The 17,742-nt window shown below is 51.4% G+C and overlaps 1 protein-coding gene across 2 annotated transcripts in view; it reads left to right on the top strand.

The window, feature by feature from the left end:
* The first annotated feature begins 4,778 nt into the window (after positions 1-4,778).
* COL2A1 (collagen type II alpha 1 chain) overlaps positions 4,779-17,742 on the top strand; it is a 30,298-nt gene continuing 17,334 nt past the window's right edge. The window contains exons 1-16 of one of the 2 annotated variants that reach the window (XM_012754706.3): positions 4,779-4,863; positions 9,150-9,356; positions 10,818-10,834; positions 11,108-11,140; positions 11,242-11,274; positions 11,382-11,435; positions 11,595-11,696; positions 12,677-12,754; positions 13,347-13,391; positions 13,503-13,556; positions 13,932-13,985; positions 14,755-14,808; positions 15,188-15,241; positions 15,356-15,409; positions 15,687-15,731; positions 16,274-16,327. In XM_012754706.3, the coding sequence (XP_012610160.1) occupies positions 4,779-4,863; positions 9,150-9,356; positions 10,818-10,834; positions 11,108-11,140; positions 11,242-11,274; positions 11,382-11,435; positions 11,595-11,696; positions 12,677-12,754; positions 13,347-13,391; positions 13,503-13,556; positions 13,932-13,985; positions 14,755-14,808; positions 15,188-15,241; positions 15,356-15,409; positions 15,687-15,731; positions 16,274-16,327 (1,023 nt within the window). The remainder of the gene's footprint in view (positions 4,864-9,149; positions 9,357-10,817; positions 10,835-11,107; positions 11,141-11,241; positions 11,275-11,381; positions 11,436-11,594; positions 11,697-12,676; positions 12,755-13,346; positions 13,392-13,502; positions 13,557-13,931; positions 13,986-14,754; positions 14,809-15,187; positions 15,242-15,355; positions 15,410-15,686; positions 15,732-16,273; positions 16,328-17,742) is intronic. The other variant, XM_076006805.1, reaches the window with a different exon arrangement.

The raw sequence follows: 17,742 nt of genomic DNA, 5'->3' as shown, positions 1-17,742 counted from the left end.
GCGGGCGGATTGCTCGAGGTCAGGAGTTCGAAACCAGCCTGAGCAAGAGCGAGACCCCGTCTCTACTATAAATAGAAAGAAACTAATTGGCCAACTGATATATATATATAAAAATTAGCCGGGCATGGTGGTGCATGCCTGTAGTCCCAGCTACTCGGGAGGCTGAGACAGCAGGATTGCTCGAGCCCAGGAGTTTGAGGTTGCTGTGAGCGAGGCTGACGCCATGGCACTCACTCTAGCCTGGGCAACAAAGCGAGACTCTGTCTCAAAAAAAAAAAAAAAAAAGAAAAAAAAAGTGAAAGAGAAAAAGAAAAACAAAAACAAAAAAAAACCCCCGCCCATCCTGGAGAAATGCTTCTCCTAGGAAACTTCCCAGTTTACTCTACAGCCTCCAGAACGCCATTCTTTCTTTTCTGTTTTCTGTTTTTTCTTTTTTGGTGGGGGGAGTTGGGTGCTTTTCTTGTAGCATTTTCTACAATCTTTTTTTCCTCTTGTTTCCTCTACAGATGCAGAGGTGGTATCTGAATGCTCCCTGTATCCCCATTTCATACAGAAGGAGGTGTGCAGTACAAGTGCTAAGCTGAATTTGTGTGGCACTGCGACAGGGCCGAGGAGACTGGGTGGGATTGATTCTTAATGCTGTTTGCATTTGCGAACACAGAGTAACACATTTACGCTCCTATGGAATGGAATGTACACCATAAATCTGGAAAAACCCTACCTTTGACAGTCCCGATCCTGTTACTCTGCCCCAAAAATGCCAAAGGAAAATATAAACACATCTTGAAAGACTGTCTGAACTGAGCCCAACCAACAGAAGCCGAGTGTCACTGAGTGAGCCGGGCCCCCTCTCCCCTCGCTGTTGCGGCTGCCTGTGTGAAGTGTGTGCATTCACCACCTGCCATATTTGGGGTGGGCTTACCTCTTTGGAATGTGAATCCTTCCTCACTTTATCACTATTTTTAAATGGGATTTGTGTAGAGGAAGAGAAAGATCTTTTCTTGACAGCCTACCTACAAATATCTTTCCCAATAAGGCTGTGTCTACATAAATCTAAATTTAATATCCCCATAAAAGAGAGAAAAATAGTAAAATGGTTGTTTTGTCAATGTGACTCAATATTACTGATTTAATCCATCTGTTTCGCTCAGCTGGGCTGATTTGGGATAGATACACTGAATGTGCCTGTTTGATTCTAACTGTTTTGCCTCCTGCTACATACGTTGTGCTTAAAGGTAAAAGTGAATGACAGTGGCCATGTGGGACACTCATCCCCAGCCATGGATGTCCTTCCTCTACCAAGTGGGGAAAACAGAAGCTTTTTGTTTCCAGTTCCATAGCTCCAGAAATTGGAGCATTTCCTTGTTCATCTGACACTGCTATGACATAAGGTTTTTCACATTAAATGAATGAACATTTATTTTCGTTATGTTAATGGAGACCTTTCTAAAATGGAATACGTATTTGCCTGTCTCCTCAATGAGACCACATTAAACCTAAACTAACAGTTTATTGAACATTTAATTCATCATTATGAACTTCAGAGACTGCAGTAGATGCTGTAAATCAGGATACTCCTGGAACCATTGAGGACTGTAGGCCTGTTGACACCTACCCTGGTAACCCTCGGTTCTCACATTTTGTAATCATTGTGTCAACTTCATGTTGGTTTTTTTTTCCTATTGCTTTTCTCTCTCTTCTCTTACTGTTCCTTCTCGCTGTTCTCTTTGTGCTTTCATCCGACAACTGCTCTTTGATCTTACCTCTATTTTTCTGCATCTAATTGGTGAGGTCAGATGACACTACCTGTTAATACAATATCTAAACTATGACTTAATTAGACACAGAGTAAGAGGGACTCTACTATGCATAAAATGCATGCGCTTTAGCATATAACATAAATTCTGGCTACTCAGACATTTATTTTGTTTCTTAGCCGTGTTCTGGATGGTAAGCTTGCTAGATAAGTAATCTCTAAATCAGTGATTGGATTGTGAGGGTTTTTTGTTGTTGCTATTTTTTGTATGTTTTTGCCACATTAGGTCTAATTCCGGTGTGGGTCACAAACTAGAGGTTTTAAAATTGTAGTTATTTGAGTTCAGAGATGGGAAAAATATTAATATTGGTGTTCAGTTGTCTTTAGAATTTAAATACTTTTCATAGTTTATTTTGAATTTTTCAATTTCAATTTTAAATTTCAGTTTGCTTTTTTCAATTCTTATCTCTGATGAAAAAAATATTTTTCCACAGGGAGTAGAGAACTAAGCCTTGTATTCACAGATAGCCCTTGATTACTGGAACTAATCCAGAAGTTTTACATATAGATACAGTCTCTTGGCAAAGACGAATCAGAGTTGGAGGATGAAATTAAGATCAAATTAGCAATGAAAGTCTGCACCACTCTGCTGCTCACTGAACTAGATCATTTTGAAATAGTCTTCAATATTTTAAATATATTTTAGAGGTTTCTCCCAAACTTTTTTTTTCTATTGAATTTTTAAGGCCATTTGTATTTGAGGTCAATTGTGTGAATGCCTAGTTTTATAGTTGCCTGTGTATTACTTGTATCTTAAAATAAATCATATTTTGCATTAGTATGTAATCATTAGTGTATAGGTGCTTTCCTAAATCTTCCTGTGTTAAAATTGTGCTAGGCAGAGTTCTTGTCCCAGCCTCATTGATGAGATAAAGACCAATGAAATACAAGGGGGGAAAAAAAGAAAACTACACAAAAACATATATATAGCTTAGGCTGTAAAAGCCAGAGGGATCAGAAAGGCAGGGAGACTTTGCATTCTAGAGATATCAGGGTCAGCTTCTCAGAGGGGCTTTAACCTAGAGGTCTTGAGAAATGGTAGGATTTGGTCATTCTATCTTTTAGGTGGAGAAGATAGGACCTGTGGCCTCAAGGAGGACATGGGACACTGTGGGCGGAAGATGAGTTTTCTCCTAGTAGGGGCTGGGGCTGGGGAAGAACCCAGAGTTTAATACACAGCCTTGAATAGGAAGGTGGGGAACAGGCAAGGAAGGCCCTTCACCACCACCATCCAGACTGCACAAAACACCAAGGCATTTCTTTAAACAATGAGCTCTTTCCTTTTCCGGCCAGCACACTTGCACAAAAGTTAAGTTCTGCACACTTGGAGCTCCAGTCTCTACCTGCACAAGCTTCAAAGCCTGAGGGAGTAGGAGTTGGGGGGTGGGAGGGAGAGCCCAGGTACCCTCATGGAAGCCTGAGCCTGGGCGATAGAAGTAGCTTCTTCCAAGCCCTCTCAGCTTCTAGGGAGAAAGCTCCAGAGAAACCAAACTGCCCGAGAGGGGATGTTCCAGTTAAGTCAGACCTCAAATTCTAAATTTCATTTTGCCAAAAGTTCTTTGAGGGACCATTTCGCTCAAGAGCTGTTTGGGGACTTTTCCTCCCTGGTGTCAAAGGAGGAACCGGTGACCAAGAAAAGAGCTCAGCTGGGCCGGGGAGAAGGCACTTTGGGCTAAGGTGCGGCAGGGCGCTCACCGGGGAAGGTGAGGTGAGGCGGGAAGCGCAGGGCCAGGGGGCCAACTAGGAAATTCTGGCGCTGCTTCTCCAGCTTACAGAACTCGGTCCAGCTGGAGCAGCCTCCTCCTTCCCTGGCCAGGGCTGCAGCAGTGACCAACTGTCCCTGGCCAGAGCTGCTCTACCCCAGCCGGCAGCGCCCACTCCCCCAGGGACTCCCGGACCCCAGCCAGGAAGAGCAGACACCACGTCTGAGCCTGGAACTAGACAGTCCCTCACAGCCGGCAGCGTGCACCGTTTAGTCCCGGCTCCCTCTGTTCTCTGTAGCTCCTCAGTCCCCTTCCCAGGGCCTGCCCCCGCCCCCCACACCTTCACACAGGTCTCCTTCTGTGCTGTAGCACCGGCCCCTTTCCTGGCCGTCGGCTAAGGCCAACGTCTGCCTGGGCTCCAGAGGAGGCTCTTTCATCGCTTAGCTGGGTGGGGAGGAGTTGGGGGGCTGACGCTCTGAATGTCCAGGTGGGAGTCCAGGGGCCAGGTATTCCGGAAAGGGGCTAGATTAGAAAATAGGTCGGGGCAACCCCTCAAACCTGGCTCAGCTAGCCGGTCTCCAAGATTTAGGACTCCGGATAGCTTCGTGGGCTCCTCCCTGTCCCCATCCCAGGCGCCCAACACGGTTCCCCCTGTCTCCCCCCGCTACTCTTTTCTACCGCTTTCCCTCCTCCCTCCCAAGTCTATTCCGTCCTTGGTCTAGGGCTCGCGGCCTGCGCCTCTGCAAACACCCCCTCCCCTCCAACCCCGGCAGAACTCCGAGGGGAGGGGCCGGAGGCCCCCCTTCCCGCCTGTGGTCGGAGGGGGCTGCGTCGCTGTCCCGGGTGTGGGGAGACCGGGCCATCTCTGCGCCCCGCCCGATCAGGCCACTCGGCACACTGCGAGTGGGGGGCGGGAAGCGGGTCTCGCGGAGAGGGGGGTCCTGCCCGGGCAGGTGCGGGCTCTGGCAGGGCCTGGGCGGGCTCCGGGGCGGGGTCTCAGGTTACAGCCCAGCTGGGGGCCGGGGGCGGCCCGCGGTTTGGGCGAGTTCGCCAGCCTCGAAAGGGGCCCGGCGCATATAACGGGCGCCGCGGCGGGGAGAAGACGCAGAGCGCTGCTGGGCTGCCGGGTCTCCCGCCTCCTACTCCTGCTCCAAGGGCCTCCTGCATGAGGGCGCGGTAGAGACCCGGACCCGCGCCGTGCTCTTGCCGCCTCGCTACCCTCCGCCCGGGCCCGGCTCCGCCAGGCCCCGCGGTGAGCCATGATCCGCCTCGGGGCTCCCCAGACGTTGGTGCTGCTGACGCTGCTCGTCGCCGCTGTCCTTCGGTGTCAGGGCCAGGATGTCCGTAAGTCGCCCACCGCCCCTACCTGCCTGCCTTGCGTGCGTCCCTCAGCATCCTCCTCCCTGGCCCGCTCCGGATCTGGAGCCTGCAAGGGCCGGGTTAGATCGGCTCCCAGGGTCGCAGGGCGCCCAGACTTAGGTGAAGGATATGCAGAAGTTCGCCAAGCGGAGTTGTGGGAGTGAAGGACTCTGTCCCAGCGTCCTCAGTGCTGGTTGCGGTTGGAGGCATTTGGAGGTTCCTACGTTGCGCAAGAATATTGAACTTTCAGTGTCAGGTCTCAGAGATTTGCGCACAGATATCCACGCGCTTTTCCAACAGCCTTGATAATTAGGCGCACGTGCACTCCGCTCGCTTCGGCGAAGCGCCCCGAGTTCGGCAAAACAGATCACTGCCCCTCAAACTCAGGAGAAGGAGGAGAGAGCGCGAGCGAGGGAGCGAGCAAACGCCAAAGGGGTGACTTCGTAGCCTGTCAGGGGAGGGGTGGCTGGGGGGCTCAGAGGGGAGTTAGACAAAGAGGACCAGCACTGTGACACTGCTGGGCTGAAATCCGAGGCCACAAAGAAAGGCTTCGAAGAGGCGCCCGGAGACCTCGGCCCCTCTCTCGGACTCCCCCTCCCAGCTGGCCCTGGAGCAAGGTGCAGCCCTCGTTCGCATCTCGGCTTTCCCCTGCCTGTCTTCTGATTGATAAAGGGTACAAAAACTTCCCGTAGGAGAAGCCATCTGAAAGGCGATAACATTCCAACTAGACCGTGCTTTTCAAATGCCCCCGAAAATAGCGCCCCCTCCCCGCCGTCTTTCCCCCTCCCCCTCCGAGGTACTACAATGAGTTACTTTTCTAAGTTTCTGGAACTCACCCGGCCAGGCTTCGGCGTGTGTGTGTGTGTGTGTGTGTGTGTGTGTGTAGCAAAAGGGGGCACGGCTGGTCGATTACTGTAACTATTTCAACCGAATATAGTTAGAGATGGCCGTTGTAGAATGGTCCAAAGGAGGTTCGGACCGCACCTTTCTACCCCCTCCTTTGGTAAGGTCCACTGTCTGGGATTATATTCAGGACAAACGGAGCCTGGAAAGTGTATTAGGTAGAGAGGATTTTTTTTTCCACGTGTTTGGGCACGTTTCCGACGGCTGGGACTCTAGCCCTGTCTTTGTATGTTACAGATTGTAAATCAATCGCAGGGGAAACTCTTTGGGGGAGGGGGATCAAAGTCCCTCTGCCTTCGAGACTCTCTCTCCTGCCACCAGGCTGTCTCCAGAGATGGTTTGGAAGGCGGCAGGCCCCGGCGGAGTTTCAGCTCATTAGCGCGGCGGGGCAGGGTGGCAGACCGGCGCGCAGCTCCAAGAAGCCGGGGCGGGAAGCTCTGGCTGGGTCTCCCTGTAGCGCGCTAAATCGGAGGCGCGCGCCTGGGCGCTGCCGGAATGTGGCGTGTATATGGGCCTGGGCTCAGATTGACTACGTTTTTGTCCTCAATTTGCAAGCACACTCAGAAAGTGTCTTCCTGGCTGACCTCTGCCTTAGTGCGCAATGGAATAGCTGGGTGACTCTAAAATAATTCCCCAATTTCTCCATCTGGTCTTAGGGGCGCTCGCTTAAGTGTCAGAGCGCTCTCACCGCCGCGTCTTTCCCGGGAGGGAATGAATTCCACAGCTTTTTGGGACCAAACCTTCCAGTCGCTCCTCCTCCTCCCAGGAGGAGTGTGATTCTGCATCCGAGTGGCCGATTTTGCGCCCTGGCGCATCCCACCTCCGTAACCCCCCCGCCCGGGGTCAGACGACCCAGAGAGGTGACGTGGGGAAGGGCGCAGTCTGCGTGGAAGCCAGGAAAGTCAGAAACCTAGAGCTCGGCCACGCCCCTCCTCGCAGTCTTTCCACGAGTTTGGGAAACTGATTGGCGGCGGCGTCTTTGACCCACATCTGCATTTCAGAGCCCTCGCCTCCGAAAGTGCCCTGGCTCTGGGGAGAGATCTCAATCCTCCTTTGTGAGGCTTGTTTGCGTTGGGAGATTGGCAGCGATGGCTTCCAGATGGGGCTGAAACGCTGCCCGTATTTATTTAAACTGGTTCCTCGCGGAGACCTGTGAATCGGGCTCTGTGTGCGCTCGAGAAAAGCCCCATTCATGAGGGCGAGGTCCGGTGGGTTCCCCCGGTCTCCGCGACCCCCTCTCCCACAATGCCCCCCTGTGCCCGCCCGCCGCCACCTCCCGGGCTCCAGCCCTGCGCAAAGCGGCGGCTAAGCAAAACAGTTCCCCGAAAGAGGTAGCTTTTTAATTGGCCTGCCACAAAGAATCACTTATACGGCGCGGCGGTAATGAGGGGAACCGGATCGGGCGCGCCGGGATGCTATCGGCAGCCGTTTTCCAGCCCCAATTATGGTGGTGCTGGGCTCCTCCGTCCACACCTAGAGGATCCGGTTACGGTGCTGGCTCCTTTCTGGGGCAGTCATTTAATCCCGCTTTCCCCTCTCCGGGTGTCTGTAGGCGAGCCGCGTACAGAGCCGCGGCCACAAAGAGTCGCCCAGCGGCTCTTACACCCAGCGCCGCGCACCCGGGGCGTCCCTGCCGGGGAAATCCGATCCGCGCTCAGAGCGCACCCCCTTCTCCCCGCGTTTCCCCCTCCAGAGTGGGGGCGGGCTCTTCCAAGGACTGGAAGCTCTTTCAGTCCCGACTGCAGATCATTAACCGACGCCCCCTTCCTCCTACACCTTCCTCTGCCTGCGTGCCACTGCTCCAGCTTTTTTAACCGTGGGTGTGTCCCAGCAGCTTCTGCATTTTCCCTGGCACCGCCCCCCCCCCGTGATTATCTTGCCTAAGGCGAGGTGGATTTCTTCTAGTGGAAAAGAAATAAAAACGTTTATCTTTAGATTTTCACTATTTCTCCGCCCCCTGGGTTTGTGGCTCTTTCCTATTATTCATCCCCTGCTGCTGCCATTGCTTTGGGGTTTTTGATGAGAAAAACAGCGATGGGCGCTCCCTGGCACGTGGTGCGGGCTCTACAGTCCTTGGCTGCCGAGGGACCTCTTGTCAGCGTAGGTTTCGTTTGCAGCACGAATTCCAGACGGCAAGGCGCTTGTGCATTCTTGGAGGAGACCAGGCCAGGCATTCAAAACCCCCTACTCCCCAAGTAGGAGTGCTGTCTTCCCATGCAGGCAGGGCCTCTCCGGGAAGGCGACAGCTGGAGTCAGCACCTGGCCCTGGCCCTGCTTGCCTCCCCAGCCATTACTTAGACTTCCTGAGTCCCAGGGGTATTGTTTGAATGGGTCCGTCCTCCTCCCCAAATTAATCCTAATTCTAGTATGGTTCAAAGAATGGGACAGGATCCAAATTCTAATAGTTCCTCCTTTCACCTCTCTCCCTCATATATCCATTTTTGGAGCCTAGCTGTTTATAGATTTTTAATTTTTGTAGGTAGAATTTTCTACATTCCCTCTGAATTTTAGCTGTCAGTTGTATTTAGCAAATCCCATAATTCCTAGAGGAAGGCAGAAAAAAGAAGTCCTCTCTGTTTCTGGGCTGGTCTTACCATTTTCCTGTCTTCTCTCTCTCTCTTTTTTTTTTTTTTTTTTTTTAAGACAGAGTCTCACTTTGTTGTCCAGGCTAGAGTGAGTGCCGTGGCGTCAGCCTAGCTCACAGCAACCTCAAACTCCTGGGCTCGAGTGATCCTTCTGCCTCAGCCTCCCAAGTAGCTGGGACTACAGGCATGTGCCACTATGCCCGGCTAATTTTTTATATATATATCAGTTGGCCAATTAATTTCTTTCTGTTTATAGTAGAGACGGGGTCTCGCTCTTGCTCAGGCTGGTTTTGAACTCCTGACCTTGAGCAATCCGCCCGCCTCGGCCTCCCAAGAGCTAGGATTACAGGCGTGAGCCACAGCGCCCGGCCTTTCTCTCTCTTTATAGTCCCAGAGTTCATAATCAGAGTCTCATCTCCTGCCTTCTGCTCATCCTCCAGTTTGTCCCCCCCACACCCGCATGTCCCCCCCCACCCCACCGTACTAGATGGGCAAAGATAATATGGTGTACTAGCCCCCTCTTCTTCAATACTGGATCAGGATTTTCACTGGTGAATAACAGAATGGTTTAAGGTGCATAATAAATATTTGTTGAATACATGGAAGAATGAATGATGCTTTAGAAAAGGAATTTTTAATTTCCCTATGTTCAGGGGGCCTGAGCCCATGCTCTTCAGCATTCAAATTATGTCAAGTTGACAGCAATCTTTTTCTTTTTCTCTTCTGGCTCTCCACCTCCTCCTTCCCTTGGTTCTCTGCTTCGCCCGCCCCACCCTGGTACAGAGGAGGCTGGCAGCTGTGTGCAGGACGGGCAGAGGTATAATGATAAGGATGTGTGGAAGCCCGAGCCCTGCCGGATCTGTGTCTGTGACACTGGGACTGTCCTCTGCGACGACATAATCTGTGAAGATGTGAAAGACTGCCTCAACCCTGAGATCCCCTTCGGAGAGTGCTGCCCCATCTGCCCAACTGACCTCGCCACTGCCAGTGGTTGTAATTTATTTATTTCCTGTTCAACATAAATAAATTACTTGCAGGCACAGCAAACACCCTCCCATAGATGCTGGGCATCTCTGCAAAACAGAGGAGCTGGTTATCCATGGGACCCCAGCAGGGGGGGCAGAAAGGAAAGGCCACTTCTCACTTGCAGATTGACACTGAGTAAACCTGAGACACTGGAGGGGTCTTTTCTTGCCCAATACTTCCAAAAAATATATGCTTCCAAGACACGTGGAAGTACAAATGTGATTCCATGAAAGTACCCTCTCTGGAATCATCTCTGCAAATTACTAAAGCCACCATGGAGATGAAATGCTCTGTCTGGCCAAAGCACGAACAAATTCCTCCTCTGTCACCCCACACCTTGTCTCCTCCTTAGAAGACCTCCAGGTATATGGTCTTCAGTGTGGAGAAACCTCTGCCAGCTAGTGGGAAGGCAGGGGGCAGGCTCCCTCTTTGGGGTATAAAACACTGGTGGTAGTTTCCTCTTTGCTATTGCCTCTGTTGGAGTTGACCACCAATTAAGAAGCAAATTAATGGGAGCAGGAGGGGATGGGCTCTGGGAGTACCAGTGGAGAAGGGTGGAGATGGGCTAGGACAGAGCCCTTTGTGCTGGCACTCTAGTGGGTAGTTATTAACTCCCAGCTAGAGCCAGAGTGGTAGGTGGTATGTGTGCAGGTGACCCCTGTCCAGCACTCAAACACATGTCCTGTCTTGCTGCAGGGTGAGTGGGCATGAACGTCTAGTTTTCTTGGGTGGCCCTCGCTGTTCTCTCCCTGTTAAGGAGAGAAGACAGTTAGTTGAAAGGGAAGTGAGAAGTTGCCTTTCCTTAACACTTCACCAACACTGGCTCCTTTGTGGTACAGATTCCCAGACCCTTGCTGAGGGGGCCCATGTGAGCGAAGTGTTGATTGCCTTTACCTTTTTGCTGCTATGACTGGGAGGGGCTATTCATTTGTGATGGCACTAGCTGCATTGCTCTTTGTAACTCCTGTGCTCTGCTGTTTTTTTTGTGCTTACTTCAAGGAGACCCAGCTGTAATGTAAGACCTTTCTACCTAACTCTTCTGGGATGGCTTGGGATTTGGGGAGGGCTTCCTACCCTGTGGGGGAAAAGAGCCTGAATCTTCTTGCTTGCTCCCTCTGTGGCTGGTTAGATCTTGAGCTCTCCGTTTTCCCCTGTGCTGCCCTTGCTTCTTTCTTGTGCATGCTGCCTGCTCATTGCATAACAAGGTTTGGGTCACCTCCATTCCTCAGGGATCCTCAGCAACCCCAGGGCCATAGTGACCCTAACTCTCCAACAGAGGGGTTCAGCCAAGTAATAGGAAGCTGCCTCCTTCCTTAGTTGTGTCCTTTTCTTTGTTTGATCCCCTAAGAGTATTGGAGTGACAAGAACTGGTACTTTTCCATCTCATAATTTTTACCTTCTTCTCTATTTTTTTTCCCCTTGCAGGGCCACCAGGACCAAAGGTAAGGGATCTTCTTCTTTCTTCTTCCTTCTTCCATTTTTTTCTTCCTTCTTCTTCTCCTTTTCCTCCTCCACCTCCTCCTCCTCCTCTTTCTTCTTCTTGCCTTTATACTTCCTTCTTCAGAATCAATGCTATGCTAATCCAGCCTGAGATTCTTTACACATCCGAAGATATCTGTTTCAGAGGGCATCTCAACACAGGGCTGCTGGCAGGGTTTTGTATTGGGGCTTAGTGGGATTACTCAGCTTAATCCTGTGAATGTTTCATGTTTCAGGGACAGAAAGGAGAACCTGGAGACATCAAGGATGTAAGTATGAATTATTTGCACACTATGTTGCATCTGCTGCTCTAAATGGGTCATTTCCCTGTGCTCTCCTCTAACTTGTCTTGTGGGTCTCTCTCTCCCAGATTGTAGGACCCAAGGGACCTCCTGGGCCTCAGGTAAGAAAGGGGGAAATCTCTTCCTCCATCGCTTCCTCACTGCATCTGAGTTATTGATCTGCAGGCTTCTGGCCTTGCTGTCATCTTACCAAGTTCTTCACCTTCAGGGACCTGCAGGTGAACAAGGACCCAGAGGCGATCGTGGTGACAAAGGTGAAAAAGTGAGTAGAGAGCAATGCTGCTAAGCCCTTGTGGACTTCCCAGGCCCTCCAAGGCCTCACCATGTACCTGATCACATTTTCAACAGTGGCCCAAGGAGGGACAGATAGTTCTTCAAGAAACACTGCTTCACATTAGTGCCTTTTTCTCTTTCTGCCAAGGGTGCTCCTGGACCTCGTGGCAGAGATGGAGAGCCTGGGACCCCTGGAAATCCTGGCCCCCCTGGTCCTCCCGGCCCTCCTGGCCCCCCTGGGCTTGGTGGAGTAAGTATCCTTATTTCCCCTTCCTTAAGGCTGTCCCTCCAGAAATGTGGCTTCTAAATTGCTACTTGCACTTACCTGGCTGGCTCCCAGGGCTGCCAACAGTGTGTACCTAATCTGTCCGTGGGCTTCACCCCCAGGCCTATAATTTAGTGAAATCACATATTAGGCATGAGATTGTGGTGCTAAAGGCTGAATTTTTTCATTTGCTGGGTTTCTGTAAAGAAAGTCTTCAGTTACCTGGCTTCCTGGCTTCTGCACCATGTGGTTTATTCTTGGGGGTGGGTGGAGGGTTAGGAGGAAGAATGACTGGGCACTTGTACTTCCCTGGAAGAAGAGTGACCACTGTCCTTGGAAGATATTTATTCATGGTCCTTGCCAACTACATTCCAAGCAACTATTCATTCTCATGAAAGAGCTCCACTGAGTGAAGGTGTGTGACTAGTCATTTTTGGAATCAAACCAATCAACAAATTATATTATTGCCCAGTTTTTGCAGGTTTGCCATTTCGATGTTTGCTGTGTCCTAAATTCTTAAACTTAAATGGGCTCTCAGACACATGCTATATCTGTTGCTGAACTATTTCATGACTGTTGATTTTAGACCTTTTCTGGGCACTAAAATCTTAGAGAATAAAGGATACCTTTAAAAGTGATGTCTTAGTTATGTTTCTCAATATATGTTTAATAAAATATGTCATATTTTAGAATATAAAAATAATTTCATAAAATGAAATGTAAGAAACTGATACTCCTCACAATAACACTTGATCTTCCAGGGAAATGGTTTGCCACTGTCATCAAATAACACATTCCCAAAACTGTTTTTCAGGCATCATTGGTAATTCTGATCAATGAGGGCTTAGTGTGCAATAATTAGAGTTTATCTAAGTGGAGTTCTTTCCATCCAGACAGAACTTACCTAGCCAAGTAGGAAATAGTAGGGCCTCTCAACCTTCTAATGTCGTTGGGTTTACTTGCAGAACTTTGCTGCCCAGATGGCTGGTGGGTTTGATGAGAAGGCTGGTGGTGCCCAGATGGGAGTGATGCAAGGACCTATGGTAAGAAGAGATACCATTTGCCAGAGAATCTGACAACCTCTGCTTTACAGATAATTGCTCAGAGCAGCTCTTCTCCATGAGTTATGTAACTTCCCATTCGGCTCACCCAGAGCATTTGGTTTTTAATGGCAATGGATGCCAGTTTTAATGATGTGCTGGAGTGACTAAGAAGAATGAGGATGGGGAGATGCATATAGGCCGATCTGTTAGAAGGCCAGTTGCTATTGCTCTTGGAATGAGAACTGAAGAACGCAGACAGCGGCTACTGTTCTCCAGCATCCACAGACTTCCAGCAGGAAATCTCAGCCCTGCAGCTCTGACTTGGCACATGCTAAATGAAACTCAGACTTTAGTAAACATGGCTGCTGTCCAGAAGAAAGCAAGGCCAGTCTCTCTGTCCAAATGGTGCCTATAAATAAAAATAGATTGTTGCGTGGAGAGTGGGAAATGAGAGGGAGCAGCCACCGTAGGCCTCCTGCCCACAGAGTAACTTCTTGTCTTTTGTCTGCACTTTTGGCTGGGAGAAGGTGGCACACTGGAGGCCATGGGTGAAGCATTTCCAGAAAACCTCCCATTTTCTGTCCCAATGCAGGGCCCCATGGGACCTCGAGGACCTCCAGGCCCTGCTGGTGCTCCTGTAAGTACTGGGTTCTTTCCTCTTGGTGGTGTCACCGATGATTGTCAAACACTCTGATATCTTAGCAAACTTTATGGGCGGTCAACCTGGTGTCCTCACTTTGCTTTTTAGGGGCCTCAAGGATTTCAAGGCAATCCTGGTGAACCTGGTGAACCTGGCGTCTCTGTGAGTACCAGCATGGGCCCCCCACCTTAATGACAGACCACCGGGACTCCAGCTGCTGTCCCTTCTCAGGCTCTGCCCAGCTCTTTTCCACAGTGGGGTGGCCCAGAGGAAATCCAGATGTCACTTCATAGCTATGGAGGAACTCTGACCACCAGGAACTCTGTCCTAATGTCCCCTTCCAGATCCCATTCCAGGCTACCCCAGCCTGCCCTGTAGTTCCCTCCCACTGTACTGTCTCTGTACCTTTGCCCTGACCTTGGCGTCTTCCTTCCTGAGGGGAGAACTGACTTCCAAGTCCACCATCCCAATGTTTTGTCCACTGATCAGCTGTTTTCCCCTCTGACTATCTCTTAACCTTTCTTACTTTGTTTGTAGGGTCCTATGGGTCCCCGTGGTCCTCCTGGCCCCCCTGGAAAACCTGGTGATGATGTGAGTATACCTGGGCAGTCCAACAGGAAGCTGCCTCATTTGAAAGGGCCTGGAGGGGGTGTGTTGGGGTGTGATGGGGGAGTGTCCAGGGTGGTGCTGTGCTGAGGAGCGAGACTGGGCCATCCTAAGCCCCGACTCTGTCCCCTGTCTACATGCCCATGTGCAAGTGAGCTTGCAAGTTCCCTGGGGACCACTTTGGACCCGATGGGAAGGGAAATAATTAAAACATCATTAGCCCCAGGAAGGGAAATTGAGAAGTGAGAGAAGGGAGAGAAAACACACAAGGCGAGGAGATGTAGAAAAGGAAAAACAAAGAAAGAAACGTTCAATAACCCAACGTCATCTTAATTGTAAATGAGTTGGAAAAAAGCTCAGCCTGAGTCAGGATGTCTACAGAGGATGCAAACGAAGTGAAGAGACAAGAGTTGGCACTGTTGAGCTATTCTCATGCATAGCATTAGACGGTCACGGTCTCTTGAGGTCAGGGAGGGCTAGTCCAGTCTGCAGAGCCCAGGAGAGGAGAGGAAGAGCCTCCAGGGGAAGTGGGAGGCTGGTGAGGACAGAGGAGCTGGCCCATGGACCATGCACGCATCTGAAAGAATAAGTTGTGAGCCACGAAGGCATTCAGGGGACTGGACTCTGAAGCAGGTGAGGGAGGGAGGTGAGTGAGCAGGTGGGCACGAGGCGTGGAGGAGAGATCTGTTCCCGAGAGTGCAAACTACGCTGACTTGTCTTCTGAGCTAGCTGAGGTCTCGCTCTCTCCTTTCAGGGCGAAGCTGGAAAGCCTGGAAAAGCTGGTGAAAGAGGCCCTCCTGGCCCTCAGGTAAAGGCCCACCTTCCCCAGCCTTCAACACCTTTCTCAGAATCTCCCTCCTGGTGGCCTTAAGCCCGGTTCATCCAGTTCAATGAGGTCACTTCTAAAAGGAAAACACTGTGGCCCCTGTATCTGTCATGCTTGCATGTGGATGGTCGTGTGTGATCCTCGCATAGGCCCAAGGGGAGGCTGGGCAGCTGTCATTTATATCCACTTTGCATAAGGTGGGGAGGCACAGGGAGGGGCAGCCTGGATTTTACTGAAAGAGCTGTCCAAGTGCTAGGGTGCATGACAACTCCTCCCTGGTGGCCTGTGGGAGCTGAAGGTGTTCCAGCAGCCGAGAGCAGTCTCTACTCTGGGCCCTGAACTTTTCTACTTTGGATTGCAGGGTGCTCGCGGCTTCCCAGGAACCCCAGGCCTTCCTGGCGTCAAAGGTCACAGAGTGAGTATCTGTGCATGACGGTGTTGGAAGGAACAGGTTGCCTAAGGGAGAGAAAAGCACATTGGGGGTGTGCATTTCTTCCTATTTGTGATTGAGTTTTCTCTTGTTCCTTAGGGTTACCCAGGTCTAGATGGTGCTAAGGGAGAAGCTGGTGCCCCAGGCGTGAAGGTAAGGGACCCGGAAGCACACCGGGAGGAACTTTCTGTCCAGTCCAGGAGACTGTGTGGAGCTTAGTGGAGCATCAGGACAGCTCTGGCTGGGAACACACACTCACACGTCCTGATGAGTGAATAGCAGGCCGGGAAGCTGGGGCCAATGCCCCTCACAGAAGTTCGAGTGTGTCATTGCTAACCGAGATGACCAGAGCTTTCAATGTCTTCCTTGGGAGTTGTCTAGGGCCTGGAAATGGGGCCCCAGACACTGACCCTGTGTGTCTTTTTTCCAGGGTGAGAGTGGTTCCCCTGGTGAGAATGGTTCTCCGGGCCCAATGGTGAGTATGGGCGTTCCCCGCCCTCCTTCCCCCACCCACCGCCGGCCCCCAGAAGGCTGACAGATGCTCTCAAGACACTTCTTAGAGCCTAACAGGTGTCGGCACCATAAATCCCAGTGCTCCCTTTGTGCAAAGTACATGTTCAGTTTTGTAGATTTGACATGACTATGAGCAAAAAGTAAAATGTATTAGATGGACGTTTTGTTCAAGATTTCACCAACATTTCCTCGAAATAGCCCTGTTAGCACAATTAAAATGTGCTTCAGTTTTTAAACATTCTGCTTATTCTCAGCATTTTGGCAAGAGGCAAGTCGTGCCTGTACCAAGGCCCCCGCTGGGTAACGACTGGAGCCTTTGCGTTCTGCCCGGGCTGAGGCCTTTCGGTGTGGTCCGGGAGCCCTGGGCTGGGCAGGAAGGCAGCGCCCTCCGGAGCTCCTGTGCTTCCTGGGCCAGCACAGCCCTCTCTCCTCTGGGATCTGGGGTGATGGCCCAGGGTGCTGTGGAGCCGCCTCATGCTCAGGCTGTCCTGGTGTGTGTTCCAGGGTCCCCGTGGCCTGCCTGGTGAAAGAGGACGAGCTGGACCTGCCGGTGCTGCGGTGAGTAATTGACAAAGCCAAATGCCACCATTGGCCCAGCACTTTAGAGTTTACAAGTTTATTTTGCCTAACCCTCAGAACAGCCCTGTGAGGTGTGGAGAGTATCATCACCCTGCAAGAATTCACTCCAAGTGTGCCCATCCAAAATTCCCAGGCTGGATCTGCAGTGAAAGGAGGAGGGTCGTGGGTGGGAGCGGGACTCTCTTAACCAGTGTGGATTATCAGTCACCCCTTCAACCGCCTCCACCTAATCCTCAGCCACTCTAGTTGAAGTATGTGGACGCTGTGCCACTCTTTGTCCCTTCTGGCCACTCAGGTGATGATGGCTTAGGGAAGCATGCAGAGCCCAGCGTCCACTTGCAGGGCGTTTGTGACGCTGCTGCTAGTGACGTGGTAGAGTACTGGCGGCCACCGTTTCATGGGCACTTGCTCTGTTTAATGCCTTATATGCTTTGTCTCATCTCATCTGCCCCACATCCTATGGGGTAGGTTCTACTCTTCTCCCTACTTTAGAGAAGAAGAAACCATGACACAGAAAGGTTAAATAGACTATGATAAATGGTGCTTTGCAGCCCCGGACTCCGGTGGCCCCTAGTTAATGGGGAGATTAAGAGCAGGGGACTGACAGCTGACAGAGGGTGCAGGGTGCCAGACGGAGGCGTTTAGCTCCGGTCCTGCAGCAATGGAGAGTCCTTGTAGGCGCTTGGTCAGGCGAGTGATGTGATGAAAGCCGTGTTTAAGAAAGATTATGCTTTCCGTTGAATTCATGCCCCAACCACCCAAGCGCCGAGCCCCTCCCCACAGGTCCTCGCAGGACTGGCCAAGACACATCCGCTTCACTCCGTTGTGCCGCGTTCCAGATAATGTGTCTGTTTGGCAGGAATTTCCCTCCATGGCAGATCAGTGAAATGACCAGCAGCCTCGACCCCCATGTGCCAGGCAGGCTGCTGAAGTGCCTTGCCCCAGGTCACTTTGTGTGAGGGGATTAGAGAGCGCCGGGCCTGCCAAGAAGCACCACTGTTTCTACAGATTAGCAGGCACTGGCTTGCGGCTGTTCAGCCGTGGCCTCAGCCCAGGAAAGGGGTAGAGATGAGGTGAATGCCCTGCCCTGGTCCTCTTCCTTCCTGGGCGCAGCGGGCCCTGTTCTCGGCTCTCCACGCCGGGTCCTGTCCCCACCGGAGTCAGGCTGCCAGCGTGTATATAAGATTTGGCTTCGAAGGTTGACAACGTTGCCTTTGAGCCCTCCTTTGCTCCTCCTCCCTCCGCCCTCCAATCAGACTCCTCTTGGCTGCCCCGGCTCGGAGGGCTCCCAGCAGCCCTCTGAGCCTTGCCTTCCAGAAGGTGGCTGTGCAGTGTCCGAGGTGTGCGGGCCCCAGACCCAGGGCAGGCTCACGTACTTCCAAGTGTGGGCCTGG

The sequence above is a fragment of the Microcebus murinus genome, chromosome 10, assembly GCF_040939455.1.
Source record: "Microcebus murinus isolate Inina chromosome 10, M.murinus_Inina_mat1.0, whole genome shotgun sequence".
In the NCBI taxonomy this organism is placed as follows: Eukaryota; Metazoa; Chordata; class Mammalia; order Primates; family Cheirogaleidae; genus Microcebus; species Microcebus murinus.
This window is presented reverse-complemented; position numbering and strand designations above follow the sequence as displayed.